Source organism: Canis lupus, chromosome 25 (assembly GCF_048164855.1).
Source record: "Canis lupus baileyi chromosome 25, mCanLup2.hap1, whole genome shotgun sequence".
NCBI lineage: Eukaryota > Metazoa > Chordata > Mammalia > Carnivora > Canidae > Canis > Canis lupus.
Window position 1 is genome coordinate 39,533,135 of NC_132862.1, and position 17,470 is coordinate 39,550,604.

Genomic DNA, 17,470 nt, shown 5'->3' on the forward strand with positions numbered 1-17,470 from the left:
TAGCTTTTTTAATGAAAATCTTGTATGGAAATAATAAAAATGAAAAGTACCAGATTTCAGGGGCATGGAGGCCAACTTCAAAACAAAGTTCTCAAACTCTTCCTGTGGGATGTTAACTGATGGGGCCAAAAGGATTTTTGCAAGAAATGATGGGTTTAAAAACATTAGGCAAGTGTCTTCACAGTAGAACTTTTCAGAGCTTCTGATATGCTCTAATATACCTCTCTCAAGTGGTATATTGTGTGGCCTTTTCCAATCTCTTAGACCCTGGAATCCCTTTTTAAAAACTACAAATCTTTTAGCATACACATTAGGAAATGATATGGTGGAGAACAGATAAAGGTGAGAGACAAAATCAGTGAACTTCACAATCATTTAGAGATTTCTGGGTGCTCTGCATGGTGCTCATTACTATGAGAAATACAAAATAAGATAGATTAGATTGCAGATCCTCATATTAGTATAAAAAGACTCTCACATCCAAAACATCTAGGAAATAATAGAAGAAAAATACATAACTAAGAACTGCGTGTGGTAGCAGCTATAAAACTCTAGGCCACTTGAGAGGCAGGAGACTCCCCCAGGTATGCTGTAGCAGAGACGTCTTGGAAGGGATGGGGCTGATGCATGTTTGGAGATCAGTAATGATAGGATGCCTTAATACCCTTGAATTTGTCATGTTGTATTGGTCATGTTTATAAGCCACATGCATGGTTTCTCCTCTCCAATGTCATGGCATGTCCTGGGAAAGCCAAAGACTGGTCAGGAGACTAGCTTGTTGGTTTTTGGAGTCTCTAACATGTGAAGCAGTGGTAATGAAATGTGTGTTCTCTGAGTCAACTGTGAGCCAAAGCCTGAATCCTTGCCTAGGAGTTATCGATAAATGATGCAGGAACATGAAGCCCTCACACCTGTAAGATATTCGTCCTTGGACGCTGCAGGGAAGACCTGCCAATGAAGCCAGGTGTACACTGTTAAATTCTCTTTGAAGTAAGTCATGCATCTTCCTGCTTCAGCATCTGCATTGATTTGACTGTAGTCCTCTTGATTAGTTAGGTGCTCTTTCCCATGCCTGGTGACTCACTATTCAGGTTTGTATTGCTGAATGGCTCAGTGATATCTCTTGAGCATTGGTGTACTTGCCAATGAGTTACTCACCTAGGCTGTACAGGAAACAGGTTCAGGCAAGTGAGTTTTAAGATTCCCTGTGGCCATCTTTAACTTTGATGTTTATTGGTCGCCATTTTAGTTTGCAGAATAATGGAGCAGGAAGAAGTTGTGTCATTGTCCTAACTCCCAGCTGTGGGGTACATCTGTTTCTCTAGCTGGGATTTGGCTCATTGAAACTTAAAGTTTGAGGTATGAGGATAGTTAGTAGGATGACCAGATGCTTCTGTTCATATCAGTTACCCAGTTAACATTTCCTCTCTCCTTTCTCACTGGTGCCATCCCCAGGAACGTGCCCAGGTTTGGTTTTCAGTGTGGTAACAACTGTTGTGTGTCCCTTCTCTCTCCCCCCACATTGTGTTCCTGGTCTAGACTCCTTGTGATCGTGTGTGGTGTAATGGTTCATGTCCAATAGCATTTGATCCTAACCTGACTTTAGTGTACTTTGGTGTCTGGTTATAACCCACAGGCTATAACCCACAGGTTATAACCACAGAGTCACTCTCTGCCTGTTTACTAACTACACATTGACTCTTGGGTTTTAGGAACATTCCCGGCCTGAGTATGAAACCAAAGTTCGAGAGAAAATGTTGAAGGCCAGCGGCAAGTCAGTTGTCCAGAAATTGGGTACCAATATGACTGAGAATGAAGATGAGGTAAGATGTTCACCTGCTGTTCTCTGTCTTTTTTATTTCTTAAGATCCTGTTGTCATTCCATTTGGAATGCCTTCATGGACAGAGACTAGACTAAGGGAAGGGGTTGATGGGAATGGGACAGGGGGGAATGATTCATGACCCTTCTTGTTGACCTGCGCTCAGAGCTCATGGGGAGTGGGCCTTTGCCATGACTTGGTTTGTCTCTCTTTCCTGGGTGGCAGTGTTTAGGCAAAATGGGAAAGCACATTAGAGAAGAAAGAAACAGTTTCAGGCCTGGTTCCTCTGGAATCCATCACCTCAATATCTAATAATGATAACTACCACCATACTAACTAGCATAATGGTAGCTAACCCTTGTCGAATGCTTGCTCTAGGCTAGGTGTCAGTCTCAGTGCATTATATATTTTATTCTCACAATAAATTTGTGAGGCTGTCACTCTGGTTAGGTAGATGGAAACTAATGAAAAACAGTTATGTTCATAGCTTAAGTCAGTTGTCAGAGGTCACCCAGCCAGGAAATGGTGAGTGGATCTGGGATTCCAATCCTGGTTCATCTCTGACAGTCTAGTGCATCTAACCACTATGTAAACCTGCCTTTCAAATGCAATGAAGAGGTCCAAGCAAGAAATGACTCTCTTAGGGCTGGCAGAGGCAAATTCATGCCTGTGCTCACTTGAGCTACTCATACAGTGTTCCTTATATTTCATTTTATCTAGGTGGGCTTTCACAAGTAGATGATGGTGAACCTGTCTTCTGAGTCCTATTTCAGAATTTTAGGATGGCATTAAGACATTAAAACAGAGCTTCAGAATCTGTGCTGTGATCTCTAAATACTCATAGTGTGTGTGAGCTGAGGGTACGGTGTAGGGGGCTCCTCTTTGGCAGTGCCTTTCTGCTCTGAGTTCCACCCTTCTTTGAAAGCAAGAGTGAGTGAGAGAGAGAGAGAGAGAGAGAGAGAGTGTGTGTGTGTGTGTGTGTGTGTGTGTGTGTGTTTATGTCTTTCCTAATCTGGCTCCTGAAAAAAATCAACAAGATTGGAAATCTGTTGTTTTTGCATGTGTCTTTTCTCCATCTTGGATTTGAATTCAAATTTCATTTAATTTTACATTCTTAAAGTTGGAACCATTCATGTTAACATGCAAATTTATTCAAGCACCAAAACAGAAGAATGTGGTGTTTTTGAGCCCAGAACACTGGCTTTTTTCCTTCTTTCTCTTTCTCTCTCTCTCTCTTTCTTGAGCAAACAAGACTTAAACAGAAGAGAAAGAGGGTGGCCCTCTGAGTTATTTTTTTTTTCCTAGACGAGAAGTAAGTCCAAGACCACCAATTATTCAGGGAAATAATGAATTCATTCTTAGGAAAGCCTAATCATCACCACCACCCTCATCAGAAAGCATACATTTTGTGTTCTGTCAGCTTCAGCAACTCCAGGCAACCTTCTTTCTCCACACCAGAGCAATATACAATGGATAATTTTATGGAAATCACATGTAACTTTTATTGACCACTGACTCATTTAATTTTAATTCCATAGACGGGAATGCCAAGGAGCTGGAATTGCGTACATTGAGGCTGTGGTTCTAATATAAACTTTGCTTGGATATATATGCATGATAGGTTGCATAACTTTCAGGAACCATGAATAATTGAAAAACATCTGAATGCATTATAAATGATACATATGTTTATGTTTTAGCATTCAACATCTATTTCCATTACACTGTTGACAATGCAAAGCTCAAAGCATCTAATGTCTTATGGGCACTGGGGAGAAAATGACCTTCCCAGATGAGCAGGGCAAGATGAAAATGGCCTGGAGTTGGATTGTCAGCATCCTCCTCATGTTCCCTCCATTCTGTTAATATTGTAAATATTCTGTTCTTGCTATAAATCTAGCCAAAGGTGGGAAATGACGGGAGGAAAACATGTTGCTGTCTGATGGGACAGATGCTGTTCATACTTGCAGGAAGAGTCAAGGTCAATGTTCATGGCATAATATGGCTCTGGGGCACCCTCATCTGTGGGATATTTAGGAAAGGCACCTTCTGCTGGGGAATAGACAGAGACTAAGACCCAAAGTATAGCTGGTCGTCTTGGATATGTGCCTTTCATCCCAGAGGATCATCTTGTCTCTGCCTTCACTGTGACCCTGAGGCTGCATATCTCCTTACTTTCCCTCTTTTTGGATGATTAGCTACCATTTATTGAGACTCAGAGTGGTATGGGAATTTGCTGAAGACCACATAACTTGTAGGGAAGCTGATAGTCAAACTCCGCTAGCTTCACCTAATCCCCAAGGCCCACTGCTCTTTTTTTTTAAGTTTGTAGATACCAAGCCCATTGTTAAAAATATCTTTATTGAGATTTAGTCCTCACACTATAAAATTCACCCATTTAAAATCTATAATTCATTAGTTTTTAGTGCATTTGCAGATTTGTGTAGCCATTTCCATTGTCTAAGATTAAAATATTTTTATTACCCCAAAAAGAAACCCTTTCCCTAGTAGTTACTAAGCTCTGGGAAACAACTAATCTACTTTGTGTTCTATGGAATTGCCTATTCTGGACTTTCATGTCAGTGGAATCATGCAAAATGTGTCTGTAGCTTCTTTCACTTGGCAAAGCATTCTCATGATTCATCCATGTTTTAGCTACATCAGTACTTAACTCTTTTTTATTGCCAAATAATGTTCCATATTTTGTATATACCTCATTTATCAGTTGATGGACATCTGGACCCAATTATTGGGTATTATGAATAATGATGCTATGAATATTTGTGTATAAATTTTTGTGTGGATGTATGTTTTCATATATCTTGGATACATAAGTAAGAGTGGAATTACTGGGTCTCATGGTAGCTGCATATATAACACTTTGAAGAACTACCATACTATTTCTCAGACTAACCATGCCATTTTACATTGTTTTAAAGATTTATTTATTTTAAAGAGAGAGTGAGAGCACAAGCATGCATTTACAGGGGGAGAGGGAGGGCAGGAGAGGTAGAGAATCTGTCCTTATACCAGTGCCACATTGTTTTAATTACTATACCTGTTTAATAAGTGTTGAAATTGAGGGTGTGATTTTGACTTTGTGCTTCTGTTTCAATTATTTTGATGATTCTCATTGCCTTGCATTTCTATATGAATTTCATGACCAGATTGTCAGTTTCTGCAAAAAACCCAAGCTAGGATTTTTGGTAGGGATTGCGTTGAATCTGCAGATTAATTTAGGAACTATTGCCATCTTATCATAGTAAAGTCTTATAATCTATGAACATGGTATATCTTTTTATTTAGATCTTCTTTAGTTTCTTGCAACAGTGTTTTATATTTTCAGTGTACAAGTCTTGTACGTGTTTTGTTAAATTTGTTTATGATTATTTTATTCTTTTTGATTTAATTAAAAATGTAATTGTTTTCTTAATTTCAATTTTGCATTGTTCATTACTAGCATATAAAAATATAATTGATTTTTAAAAAATATTTATTTATTTTAGAGAGAGAGAGAGAGCCTGTGAGTGAGCATAGGGAGGGGCAGAGGGCAAGGGTGAGAGAAACTCCAGCAGACTCCTATTTGAGCTCAGAGGTTCACATGGGGCTTGATCTCACAACCCTGAGATCATGACCTGAGCTGAAACCAAGAGTTGGATGCACAACTGACTGTGCCACCCAGGGATCCCTTGATTTTTTTGTATATTGATTTTATATCCCACAACTGCTGAACTCATTTTTTGTTTTTAGTGAATTCCTTAGGATTTTCTATTTATAAAATCATGTCATCTGTGAATAGATAGTTTTACTTCTTCCTTCCTCAATCTGGATGCATTTTATTTCTTTCTCTCCCTATCTCTCTCTTTCTATTTTACCCAGCTGATTGCCCTGACTAGAATTTTTTGTACAATGTTGAACAGAAGTGGTGAGAGCAGACTTCCTTGTCTTTTTCTTGATTTTAGAAGGAAAAAAAATCAGTCTTTCACCTTTAAGTATGATGTTCACTGTAGCCCATTGCTTTTTTGTTCCATCTTTATAAGATTTCCCAGAGAACAATTTATATCACATCATCATGATGTTGATCTGAAATGAAACATTCTATACTGTAATGAGGTGATGACTACCATCTCCACATTGTGGAGGTACAATGTGGTATGACTGATGGTTGGCAGGGTCATGGTACTCTCATCAGGTAGATAAACTTTTCTCTGGGCCTCTTCTGCTTCAGCTGTCACATGGGGAGATTGAATTATAGCTTCTGCAGTTCTAAGAGTTGGTAGCTTTCTTTGTTTATATGATAGATGATGTTGGTCATTAGCCCATAACTTTGGGGCATAGACTGTTCCTTATTTGTCTTAGATGTTGTTAATTTAGATATTCCTATATCTGTTTTTTTTTTTTTTACATTTGCCTTTTTAAAAGTTCTTACTTAAATTCCAGTTAGTTAACATACAGTATAATATTGGTTTCAGGTGTACAATATAGTGATTCAACACTTCCATAGAACACTCAATATTCATGATTTACTTCACCATCCCCCCACCCACCTTCCCATCAGTTCTCTACATTTAAGAATCTGGGGACACCTAGGTAGCTCAGCAGTTGCGTGTCTGCCTTTGGCTCAGGGCAGAAGGGCATGATCCTGGGTCCGGAGATGGAGTCCTGCATCAGGCTCCTGGTGGGGAGCCTGTTTCTCCCCCTGCCTATGTTTCTGCCTCTCTGTGTGTGTCTCTAATGAATAAAAAAGTAAAATCTTAAAAAAAAGAGTCTGTTACTTGGTTTGCACCTCTCTCTCTCTCTCTCTCTTTACCTCTTTGCTCATTTATTTTGTTTCTTAAATTCCACATATAAATGAAATTATATGGTATTTGTCTTTCTCTGACTGACTCATTTTGCTTAGCATTATACTCTGTGGCTCCATCCATGTCATTGCAAATGGCAAAATTTCATTCTTTTTGATGGCTGAGTAATATTCCATTATACACACACACACACACACCATTTCTTCATTATCCATTGATCAGTTGGTGAATACTTGGGCTGTTTTCATAATTTGGCTATTGTAGATAATGCTGCTATAAACATCAGAGTGCATGTATACCTTTGAATTAGTATTTTTGTATCATTTGGGTAAATACTTAGTACTGCAGTTGCTAGATCATAGGGTAGTTCTCTTTTTAACTTTTTGAAGAAACTCCATACTGTTTTTTGGAGTGGCTGTACCAGTTTGCACTCCTAGCAACAGTACAAGAGGGTTCATTTTTCTCCACATCTTTGCCAACACTTGTTTTTGCATTTTTTATTTTAGCCATTCTGACAGGTATGAAGTGATATCTCATTGTAGTTTTCATTTGTATTTCACTGGGGATCAGTGATGTTGACATCTTTTCATATCTGTTGACCATTTGTGTGTCTTCTTTGGACAAATGTTTATTCATGTCTTTTACCTATTTTTAATTGAATTATTCATTTTTGGGGTGTTGACTTTTTATACATTCTTTATACATTTTGGATACTAACCCTTTATTGAATATGTAATTTGCAGATATCTTCTCCCATTCCACAGGTTCCCTTTTAATTTTGTTGATTGTTTCTTTCACTGCAGAAGCTTTTTATTTTGATGAAGTCCTAATAGCTTATTTTTGCTTTTGTTTCACTTGTCTCAGGTAGACCTATCTAGAAGGAAGTTGCTACAGCTGATATCAAAGAGGTTATTGCCTGTGTTTTCTTCTAGGATTTTTATGGTTTCAGGTCTTACTTTTAGATCTTTAATCCATTTTGCACCTATTTTTGTGTATGGTGTAAGAAATTGGTCCAGTTTCATTTTTTTGCATGTTGCTGTCCAGTTTTGCCAATACCATTTTTGAAGAGATTGTCTTTTTTTCCATTGGGTATTCTTTTATGCTTTGTCAAAGATTAATTGACCATGTAGTTGTGAGTTCATTGCTGGATTTTCTATTCTGTTCTGTTGATGGCTGTGTCTGTTTTTGTGCCAGTACCATACTGTCTTGATTGCTACAGCCTTGTAATATAACTTGAAGTCTGGAATTGTGATGCCTCCAGATTTGCTTTTCTTTTTCAAGGTTGCTTTGGCTATTTGGGGTCTCATGTGGTTCCATACAAATGCCACTGGTATTTTGATAGGGATTGCATTAAATGTGTAGATTGCTTTGGGTAATATAGACATTTTAACAATATTTGTTCTTCCTATACGTGAGCATGGAATATTTTTCCATTTCTTTGTGTCATCTTCAATTTCTTCCATCACTGTTTTATAGTTTTCAGAGTACAGGTCTTTTACTTCTTTGGTTAGATTTATTCCCAGGTATCTTATGGTTTTTGGTGCAATTGTAAATGGACTTGATACCTTAATTTCTCTTTTTGCTGTTTCATTATTGCAACAGATTTCTGATTCTGTATCTTGTGGCTCTACCGAATTTGTTCATCAGTTCTGTCAGTTTTTTGGTGGAGTCTTTTGGGTTTTCTATATAGGGTATCATGTCACCCACAAATAATGAAAGTTTTACTTCTTCCTTGCTGATTTGGAGGACTTTTTATTTCTTTTTGTTGTCTGATTGCTGTGGCTAAGACTTTCAGTGCTATGTTAAATAACAGTGGTGAGAGTGGACATCCCTGTCTTGTTCCTGACCATAGAGGAAAACCTCTCAGCTTTTCCTCATTGAGTATGATGTCAGCTGTTGGTTTTTCATATATGGCCTTTATTATGTTGAGGTATGTTCCCTCTAAACCTACTTTGTTGTGGGTTTTTATCATGAATGGGTGTTGTATTTTGTCAAATGCTTTTTTCTGCATCTCTTGAAATGATCATATGGTTCTTATCCTTTCTTTTATTAATGTGGTGTGTCATGTTGATTGATTTGTGAATGTTGAACCACCCGTGCAACCCAGGAATAAATCCCACTTGATTGTGGTAAATGATTTTTTTAAATGTACTGTTGGATTCATTTTGCTAGTATTTTATTGAGAATTTTTGCACCCATGTTCATCAGGGATATTAGCCTTACTTCTCCTTTTTGGTAGAGCCTTTGTCTGGTTTTGGTATCAGGGTAATATTGACCTCATAGTATGAATTTGGTAGTTTTCCTTCCTTTTCTATTTTTTTTGAATAGTTTGAAAAGAATAGGTATTAACCCTTCTTTAAATTTCTGATAGAATTCACCTGTGAATCCATCTGGCCCTGGACTATTGCTTGTTCGGAGTTTCCTGATTACTGATTCCATTTCTTTGCTTGTTATCAGTTTGTTAGTTTTCCATTTCTTCCTGTTTCAGTTTTGGTACTTATGTCTTTTTAGAAATTTATCTATTTCTTCCTGGTTGTCTGATTCTTTTGGTATATATATTTTCATAATCTCTGATAATTGTATTTCTGTGGTGTTGGTTGTGATTTTTCCTCTCTCATTTGTGATTTTATTTATTTATGTCCTTTCTCTTTTCCTTTTTGATAAATCTGGCTATGGGCTTACCAATTTTTTTGGGGGGGGCTTACCAATTTTATTAATTTTTTCAATGAACCATCTCCTGGTTTCATTGATCTATTCTGCTGAGGTTTTTAAAGTTTCTTTATCATTTATTTCTGGTCTAATCTTTTTATTTCCTTCCTCTGCTAATCTTAGACTGTATTCGTATTTCTTTTTCTGACTCCTTTAGGTGTAAAGTTAGGTTGTTTATTTGGGATTTTTCTTGCAACATGAACCTTTTACTGTCACTTTTGCTGCATTCCAGAGATTTTGGACTGTTGTGTTTTCATTTTCACTTGTGTCCATGTATTTTTTAAAATTTCCTTTTGATTTCCTGATTGACCCATTCTTTGTTTATAGACATGTTGCCTAGCCTCCATGTATTTGTGTTTTTCCAAATTTTTTCTTGTGGTTGACTTCTAGTTTCATAGCATTGTGATCAGAAAAAGTGCATAGTATGATTACAGTCTTTTTGTATTTGTTGAGACTTGTTTTGTGACCTAAAATGTGATATATTCTGGAAATGTTCCATGTACGCTTGTAAAGAATATGTATTCTTCTATTTTAGGATTAAATGTTCTGTAGTATATCTGTTAAGTCCATTTGGTCCTTTGTATCATTCAAAGCCATTGTTTCTTTGTTGATTTTCTGCTTAGATGATCTGTCCATTGATGTAAAGGGGCTTTTAAATTCCCTTCCTGTTATTCTATTATTGTTAATTAGTTTCTTTATGTTTGTTATTAACTTTTTTATATTGGGTGCTTCCATGTTGGGTGCATTAATATTTTCAATTGTTAGATCTTCTTGTTGAACTGTTCCCTTTATGATTATATAGTGTCCTTCTTGTCTCTTATTACAGTCTTTGTTTTGAAATCCAGTTTGTCTGATATAAGTATTGCTACTCCAGCTTTCTTTTGATGTGCATTTGTATGATAAATGTTTCTCCATCTCTTCACTTCCAATCTGCAGGTGTCTTTAGGTCCAAAATAGGTCTCTTCATAGGCTTTTTACATCTATTCTTATGATTTTCATGATTTTCAAGGGTATGGGCATAGTGAGGATAGGAGTAATGATAAAATTATGAGTGGTATTTATGGGCTGCTTACTGTGTGTAAGGCTTTACATGTTTTATTTCATTTAGTCTCAAAACCATTAATATCTCCAATTTATATAAGAGTAGGCTCAGGATTCAAGAAATAAACAACTTGCTTGGTGCTGACATGTGAGCCAGATGGTCTGACTCAAGAGCAATGCTATTGACCACTGTGCTCCTCTGTCTTTCAAATGTTTTCCCTCAACATATCCTCAAATACTACTAAAAAGTCATGCTTGTTTCTTCTTCCTTATACTAAAGGCAAGAAGAATAGCAGTATTCATTGGAAAGATGAGTATAAGACAAACTTGCTACCCCACTGTTTCTTTTTGTGTTAATTGCTCATGGGGTGATGTTCTATTTCCACTGAGGATAATAGTAAGTAGAATTAGCTCAATTTGCAGCAGCAGGTTCAACAGACAGTAGGGAAAACTCAGGAACATAAACACAGATATATATATGTTGTGTTTCCAAGGAAGAATATAGAGTCTGAGACTTTTAATAAAAGAATAAGCTCTTTTTTTTTTTCCCTGGATCAGCTTAAATCTTTTCTGGACTAGTCTGTCCTGGACAGATTTGGAGCTTTTCTCAAGTTTCCCTCTGGGGCAAGATTTTTCTGTTTTTACAGGATGATAAAGCTCTAAGCTGAGTACAAATGGCAAGGTGCTATGGATAGTGGCGGGGGGGGGGGCGGTTGGGGGAAGTCCCGATCTTTCCTCTCATTTCTTTGACTTTTCACTCAGTCCCTTTTGATTCCAACCCATGCCTCCTTTTTTTTCCTAATAAACTTTGTATTAGCTAGGGTACACTCCGAAAGCAGAGCACATGCCAGTTGAGGGAAAACAATACGAGGACCTAATTGCCGAGGTGTTTGAACTGGGCAAGTAGGGGGAAATGGGGACCAGAGAGACAGCCACAGGGAATTACTGCCATTCTTAGAACTGGAAAGATAAGGAGGGAGGTGGGATTACCAGAAGCCAGGTGCTGGGACCACGCAGTGGGGGCTGGAACCCTGCAGAAAGTGCAGCCATTTCTGGAGATGCCTTCTGAAGTAGATGGAGAGAGTGGAGGGAAAGAACACGAATCTCCCCCCTCCTGCCCTCCTGTTTCCCACCAGTGCCTCCTTTCCCCATTGGCCAAACCTAACTGAAAGGCAACTGTTGGCTTTGTCGAGGGAACATCATTTTCAAGGGTCAGTACCCTGCCACAGCCAAACAGAGGAAGAGAACGGCAGAGAGTAGATCTGAGAGCAAGTGGCAAATGCACAAGTGTTCAATCAGTAAGCCAGAGTATTCCTCTTACTCATTGTAGCTGGCAAGACACAGATCATCACTAGCCTGGCCCTTTTTGGGGGGAGCTGAGAAACTTTTGGGGCAGAGAAATAAAAATTTGGCAAAAAGCATAAGAATGCCTGCCACTGACATAATGCTCAGTCGTTCAGACTGCTCCTGAGTTGTATTTGTGTGAGCATGTGTGAGTGTTTGTTAGCATGTGTGTGTTGGAGAGACAGAGCACGGGTGTGATGGGGGTAATTGGAGTGACAGAGGTAGATTCAGATAACTGATGGCTTCAAAGAGGAGGAGAAATTTTTTTTTTTTAGAGATTTTATTCACTTATTCATGAGACACACACACACACACACACACAGAGAGAGAGAGAGAGAGGCAGAGACATAGGCAGAGGGAGAAGCAGGCTCCCTTTGGGGAGCCCAATGCAGAACTTGATCCCAGGACCCTGGGATCATGACCTGAGCCAAAGGCAGGCCCTCAACCACTGAGCCACCCAGATGTCCCAGAAATGTATTTTTGTGTCAAGGGACAAGGAGTATGTAGCAAGGTGGGAGGGGGGGTGGCAAATGTGAGTCTTCAACGCATGTTCTCCTGTGAAGAGTCTCACTAAAAGGACTCTAAAACAAACTCCTCTTTAACTGGTCCTGGGGGTTTACCTCCTGAGACTCGCCCCCCAACTGTTTATCCAGCGCGGCTGCAGCACCTGTCGTCCCGGTGCAGCCAGGCGCGGCCTGCGATGGTGCACTTAATGAATGTTTTATAGGGAGCGTCGAAGCTGGAACATGTGCCAAGACAAGGCCTGGGGAGAGATGGGTGTTAATTTACTGTACCGTGCACCACCGTGGGGACAATTATTTCAAAAGAAAACTCATCTAAAGTCAAAGTATTGAAACATTTATGACAGATGCCTCTGGCAGGCGCAAAAAACAAACATGTGGAGTAAATTATGCATCATTGCAGGGCCTTTGACAAGGAGGCCGTGGGGGAGCAGCAGGAAGCCAGGGACCTTCAGAGAGTCTGGGGAGAAGAGGGGGTCAGGGGGGAAGGATCTGCCTGGACCCTCACTCTGGGCCAATGGGCTCTGGCCTTGGCTTTCCATGAAGGCCCTGGTAGTCTATGGGGGATGTTCCTGGGGAGCAGACTCAAGTTCCCTTGGGCCCTCTTTGAAGGCACTAAATGCCTTGACCATTTGAGGGTAAAAAAAAAAGGATCTAAGTAATTGTTTCAGACCCTCCTTAAGAGGTTAAAGAAGGTTCCCCATTAGCGCAGGGAAGCAGTGGGAGGGGAGCAGGAAATGACTCCATTTGCCAGAGAAGCACATCGTGAAGAGCTGAGGTGAGGCTTGAGGCCGGGGCCACTGCAAAAAGCCAAGGTCCCTGGTCTGCTGTATTTTTGGGCTGCCTCATGGCCTCACACTATTAAGGCTGAATTTCTGGAGACAGGGGCCACTCTGTGCCTTCATTCTGTCCTGTGCTTCTGCATGAACTGAAGACTAGCTGTCACATCTGGAAGGAGGCAGATTCTGTCCCATGCTGCAGGACCTCCCAGAAGAGTCAAGCCCCTTGGCTCACAGATCAGCCACTGACTTGAACTGATGAGGACCGGCTGACCAGGGCTGGTCCCCTCTCAGATCCTGTGGTGCCATGTCATTCATCTCTGTTCCCCTGGAATTCCTCAGGTTTGATGATAAGGGCAAGGGGACAGACAGGTCATTGTGTACGATGTAGCTCCGCAGCAAAACACAACTTACAAAGTCGAATTGTTGCTTGAAGGCCACCCCCTGACAACTTCATGTACTTTTATTTATTTTATTTTATTTCATCTTATTTTATTCATTTTATTTTATGTTTTTACCAATTGTCATTTTTTAAAAAAATTCCTTGTTTCCAGCTCTGGGTCATCTGTTTCTCGTTCTCTTACTCTCCATCCCCTTCCCACTCTCTGGCTCTCCCTGTCTTCCATCTTTCAGGAGAGGTTTCTGTTTCTCACCTGTGGTCCCCTCCTCCTGGAGGCAGTCTTGTCAAGGGAAATGAGTAGGCGAAGGAGCAGAGAAATGGATGACTAGGGAGTCAATCCTATTTGACCATAGAATGGAGATGTTTTCTTAGGAGTCGTAGTTAAGGACTTAAATTTGGCATTTTGGGGTTCTGCATCCCTTTCCATTATTGGTGGGATTCTGCTCCACCTAGAGGAAGGGCAGGCTAGGATATATGGTCCTTGCCAGCAGCCTGCAGGCCACAGCCCCAGACTACCAGAGGACAGTGGCCTTCTCTGCCATGGCATCAAGATGTGAGTAGTGTGTGAGCAGTTGACTCCAGGAAGGCTACTGGAGGAGTAAGTGTTATGGAACAGCCCACAGGTGATTCTGACTACCCCCTTCAGAGTCACTGTTGTGGGAAGTGAGACAGATGGAGGTTTCCTGAAGAGGGAAATGTCATGAGGAGCAGTAAGTGAGATGCGTCTCCCTCTCGGTGTACTGCAGAGCCTGGCTGGGTCTTTTAGTGAGTAAGTCCCTCCACTGGAGTTTGGGACTGACCCTCTCTGCACAGAATTTAGCCCTATCTGAAGTGGTGTTGCAGGTAACGTTTTTTATGTATGAATACATTAAAATTGTGGGGGTTTTGTTTATAGTTGTCATACAGGAGAAGTTCCACAGTACAGATAAAATGAAGGGCTTTCTCACTCTCATCTCCTCCAAATGTTATTTGTCTCCCTAGAGGTAGCCATAGTTACAGTTTGGTCTGTGTACTTCCAGACCTTTTCTTGGGTCCTTTGATTAATGGGTGACCTTTATCTGTTTTGGTTATGGGCTTATTCGCACACACACATGTACACACATACATTCAGGAAAGAGTCATGGACAAACTGTTTCATTATGTTGAGAATGTTTTTTAAGGTAGGAAGGCCGCATTTTTCAAACAATGCCACAAGACACCCCCAGAGTGCCACAGTGAACTCATAGAGGTGTTGTGGAATTTGTAAACATTTATGAGGGAAGCCCAATAATATGTGATGTCTGTCAGACATGAAATGAATGACCGCCTTGACTGTGTCAGGGTGAACACACATGATATGCCTTCTGATGTCATCCTGTCTTAATGAGGTTGCTTATATTACCAGTTCTGCACAGAGCCATCATAGAATAGGAGATGATAGTGGTCATGTCTGGGCTGATTCCAAGGTTGGCAAAGTGGGATACTGTCCAGCAGGTGAGCACATGCTTTAAGTAAGTAGTTAAGGCTAAGAATGAACTAAAATATGTTTTCCTTCAAGTTATGTGTATTTTGTTCCCAAATGGCTACTGAAGTTGTTAGGGCATAGTAAGGAAATACTAAGTTATTTGGACTCAACTACTCTTTAAATGACACCGTTAAGTATTTCTTCTAGCCTAGGGCATTGTGTAAAAATGATGGAGACGTCAAGGGTGCCAGGAGCCAAGAAAGTTTGGGAACTGCCACGTTAAAAACTTCCTAAGTCCTGTACCGATTTCAGAGTATACAGCCAGGAGCAGAGAAGTTTAAAGAAATAAATAGTGAGTTTTAAAGTTGCAGGAATTTGTGTGGGGGTGGCAGCATTGTGTGGCAAAGTGTGTGCTGGGAAAGTGCCAAGCGGACTGGCTTCTTCTACACTTGCTCTGACTATGCTCTTAGGCCTTGCAGTACATCTGCCCCAGGACAGTCTCTCTGTGTCTCTGCCTCTGTCTGCCTCTTTCTCTCTGTGTCTCTCTGTGTGCCTGTGTGTGTGTGTGTGTGGGGGGCACTGAGGGTTTCTGATTATGGGCATCACTTTAAATCCTTGGGTCTAAAAATAAACCCGGCATCTTCTTATCCAGAAGACTTTGCTTTACTTACAGTCTCCCGGGTGGTTTGGGCTTCATGGGGAGGGATGCCAGAGAAGCACAGAATGTGTCCATAAACATATCCCGTTGTGGAGCATGGGAATTACTCATCCCAAGGAGAGACTCCTCGGGTGGCCCAGGCCATCAGATGGGGGGCTCTGGCCCTCTTCAACTGACAGCCCACTCTCAGCATCAGAAGTGCTGGCTAAAATAAGACCTTCCCTATGCTCTCATTGTATACATTTCTCCTGGCCCAGGTCTAAATTAAGAAGTTACAAATAAGGAGAGTCCAGAAGACTGTGTTATGGAGGAGAAGCTGGGGAGATGAGGCAGCCCTTGAAATGAGAGCATGGTGGGGGACGAGAAGCGGTGGCTCTAGCCTTGGAGCGAAGGCTGGGCATGTTCAAGATGGTATTTCAGCCTAGACCTTCATGGAAAACACAAGGCCCAAATATGTGCAGTAATGGAGAATGTTGGAACAGTAGAGTAGCAAGCGAAGGCCAGCACATACCATCAGGGTGTGTGATGTTTGCCACTATTGACTTGCAGTTTGGACTTTGCTTTTTTCGGTCTAAATGATTTTTCCATATACGGCCTGAAGCATGTAAATTAAGTTTGTCTTTTGCTGTCTGGGCCAAGGTCATTATTTCACTTCCCTAGAATTCACTGGAAGCACACATAAGCCCTTCAGGTTCCTTTGCTCTCTTCTCCATCATGTGCCAGAAAATCAAGTGTTGGTTTAAAAAATTCCTGCAGGGTCGGGAGGTGTTCCGGCTCCCTGTGATTCCTTTGACGGGATGATCTCAAAGAAAGCTCTCAAAGAAAGCTCTCAAAGAAAACAGGTGGGATGGCTCTCTTGTGGACAGAGAAAGCAAGAGTCCTCAAGATGATGCTCTCCTACCAGTCATTACACAGACTAGGGGCAGTTTTAGGAACCTTCTTTCTTCCAACAGCACTGGGGCCTGCTCAGCTCAGCCAGACTCCACCTGGTTAGCCCAGGGTTTTTACTCAGAGCATCTGTGGCCCCATCACTGAGTGCACAGAGTTCTTCCTGGATATGACTTCCTTCACTCCCACAAATAATAAGGAACTAGGTAGAAGAAAAGACAGGGTCCCTACTTAAGGTTCCCCCAGATGCAGATGTTGAGCCAAGGATTCAAGTGCAAAATTTATTCAAGAGGTGGAAACCCTTGTAGTGGAATAGGAAAGTGACAGAGGAGAGAAGGGAGCTACTGAAGGGTGCCTTGTTAGTCAGGTTCAATTGGAGCTGCTTCTGCTGAGAAATTCTGGGAGCTGAGCTAGAACAGGCACTTCATAGTTTTACTGCCTGAGTGGAGAAGAGTTCCCATTGGTCACCATTGAGGGAAGGTGTGTGTGTGTGTGTGTGTGTGTGTGAACTCTCCTCTACTTCTGGCCTGCCTTGAACATGCACATGAGCAAAAAAGACTTAGGCTACCAAAACAAGTGTTCAGGCAAAGACATACAGGGGCTGGCAGTTGAAATTTGGACCTTCCCACTCTATGGGAAGGCACATGGAGATTTAGCGTAAGACACCAACAGCATAGAGGTTCTAAGCCCTAAAATGCATCAGTCAAGATCCATTCAGAAAATTGAAATCCCAGGAATTGGGCAGAGGGAACTTAATACAGGGAAAGTTAGTTTGAAAGGTGTCTGAATCACTGACAAGCTAAACAGGGATGGTGAAGCAACAGGAGGTTGGAGCTCAGAGGTAAGGAGCAACAGGAGGTTGGGGAACCAGGGTATAAGGGGCTGTTAACCAGAGCTCAGGGCCAGGCTGCCTGGGTGCTAGAACCATGGTGGAAGCTGCATGGTGGGAGATGGGGCCATTAGGGGAAGGGCAGGCCAGCGGGTCCTGGAATTGTCGTGGGGCTGCAGCCACTGCATGAAGCAGATAGATGGAGGGGAGCAATACTCAGGATTCTTCTTTCCAT

General features: G+C 41.0%; 1 protein-coding gene across 4 annotated transcripts in view; it reads left to right on the plus strand.

Moving 5' to 3' along the window:
- The window catches only part of ANO2 (anoctamin 2), a 343,486-nt gene that overhangs the window by 187,717 nt on the left and 138,299 nt on the right, over window positions 1–17,470 (plus strand). For all 4 annotated transcript variants that reach the window (XM_072799266.1, XM_072799267.1, XM_072799269.1 and 1 more), the window contains one exon: window positions 1,713–1,823. In XM_072799266.1, the coding sequence (XP_072655367.1) occupies window positions 1,713–1,823 (111 nt within the window). The remainder of the gene's footprint in view (window positions 1–1,712; window positions 1,824–17,470) is intronic.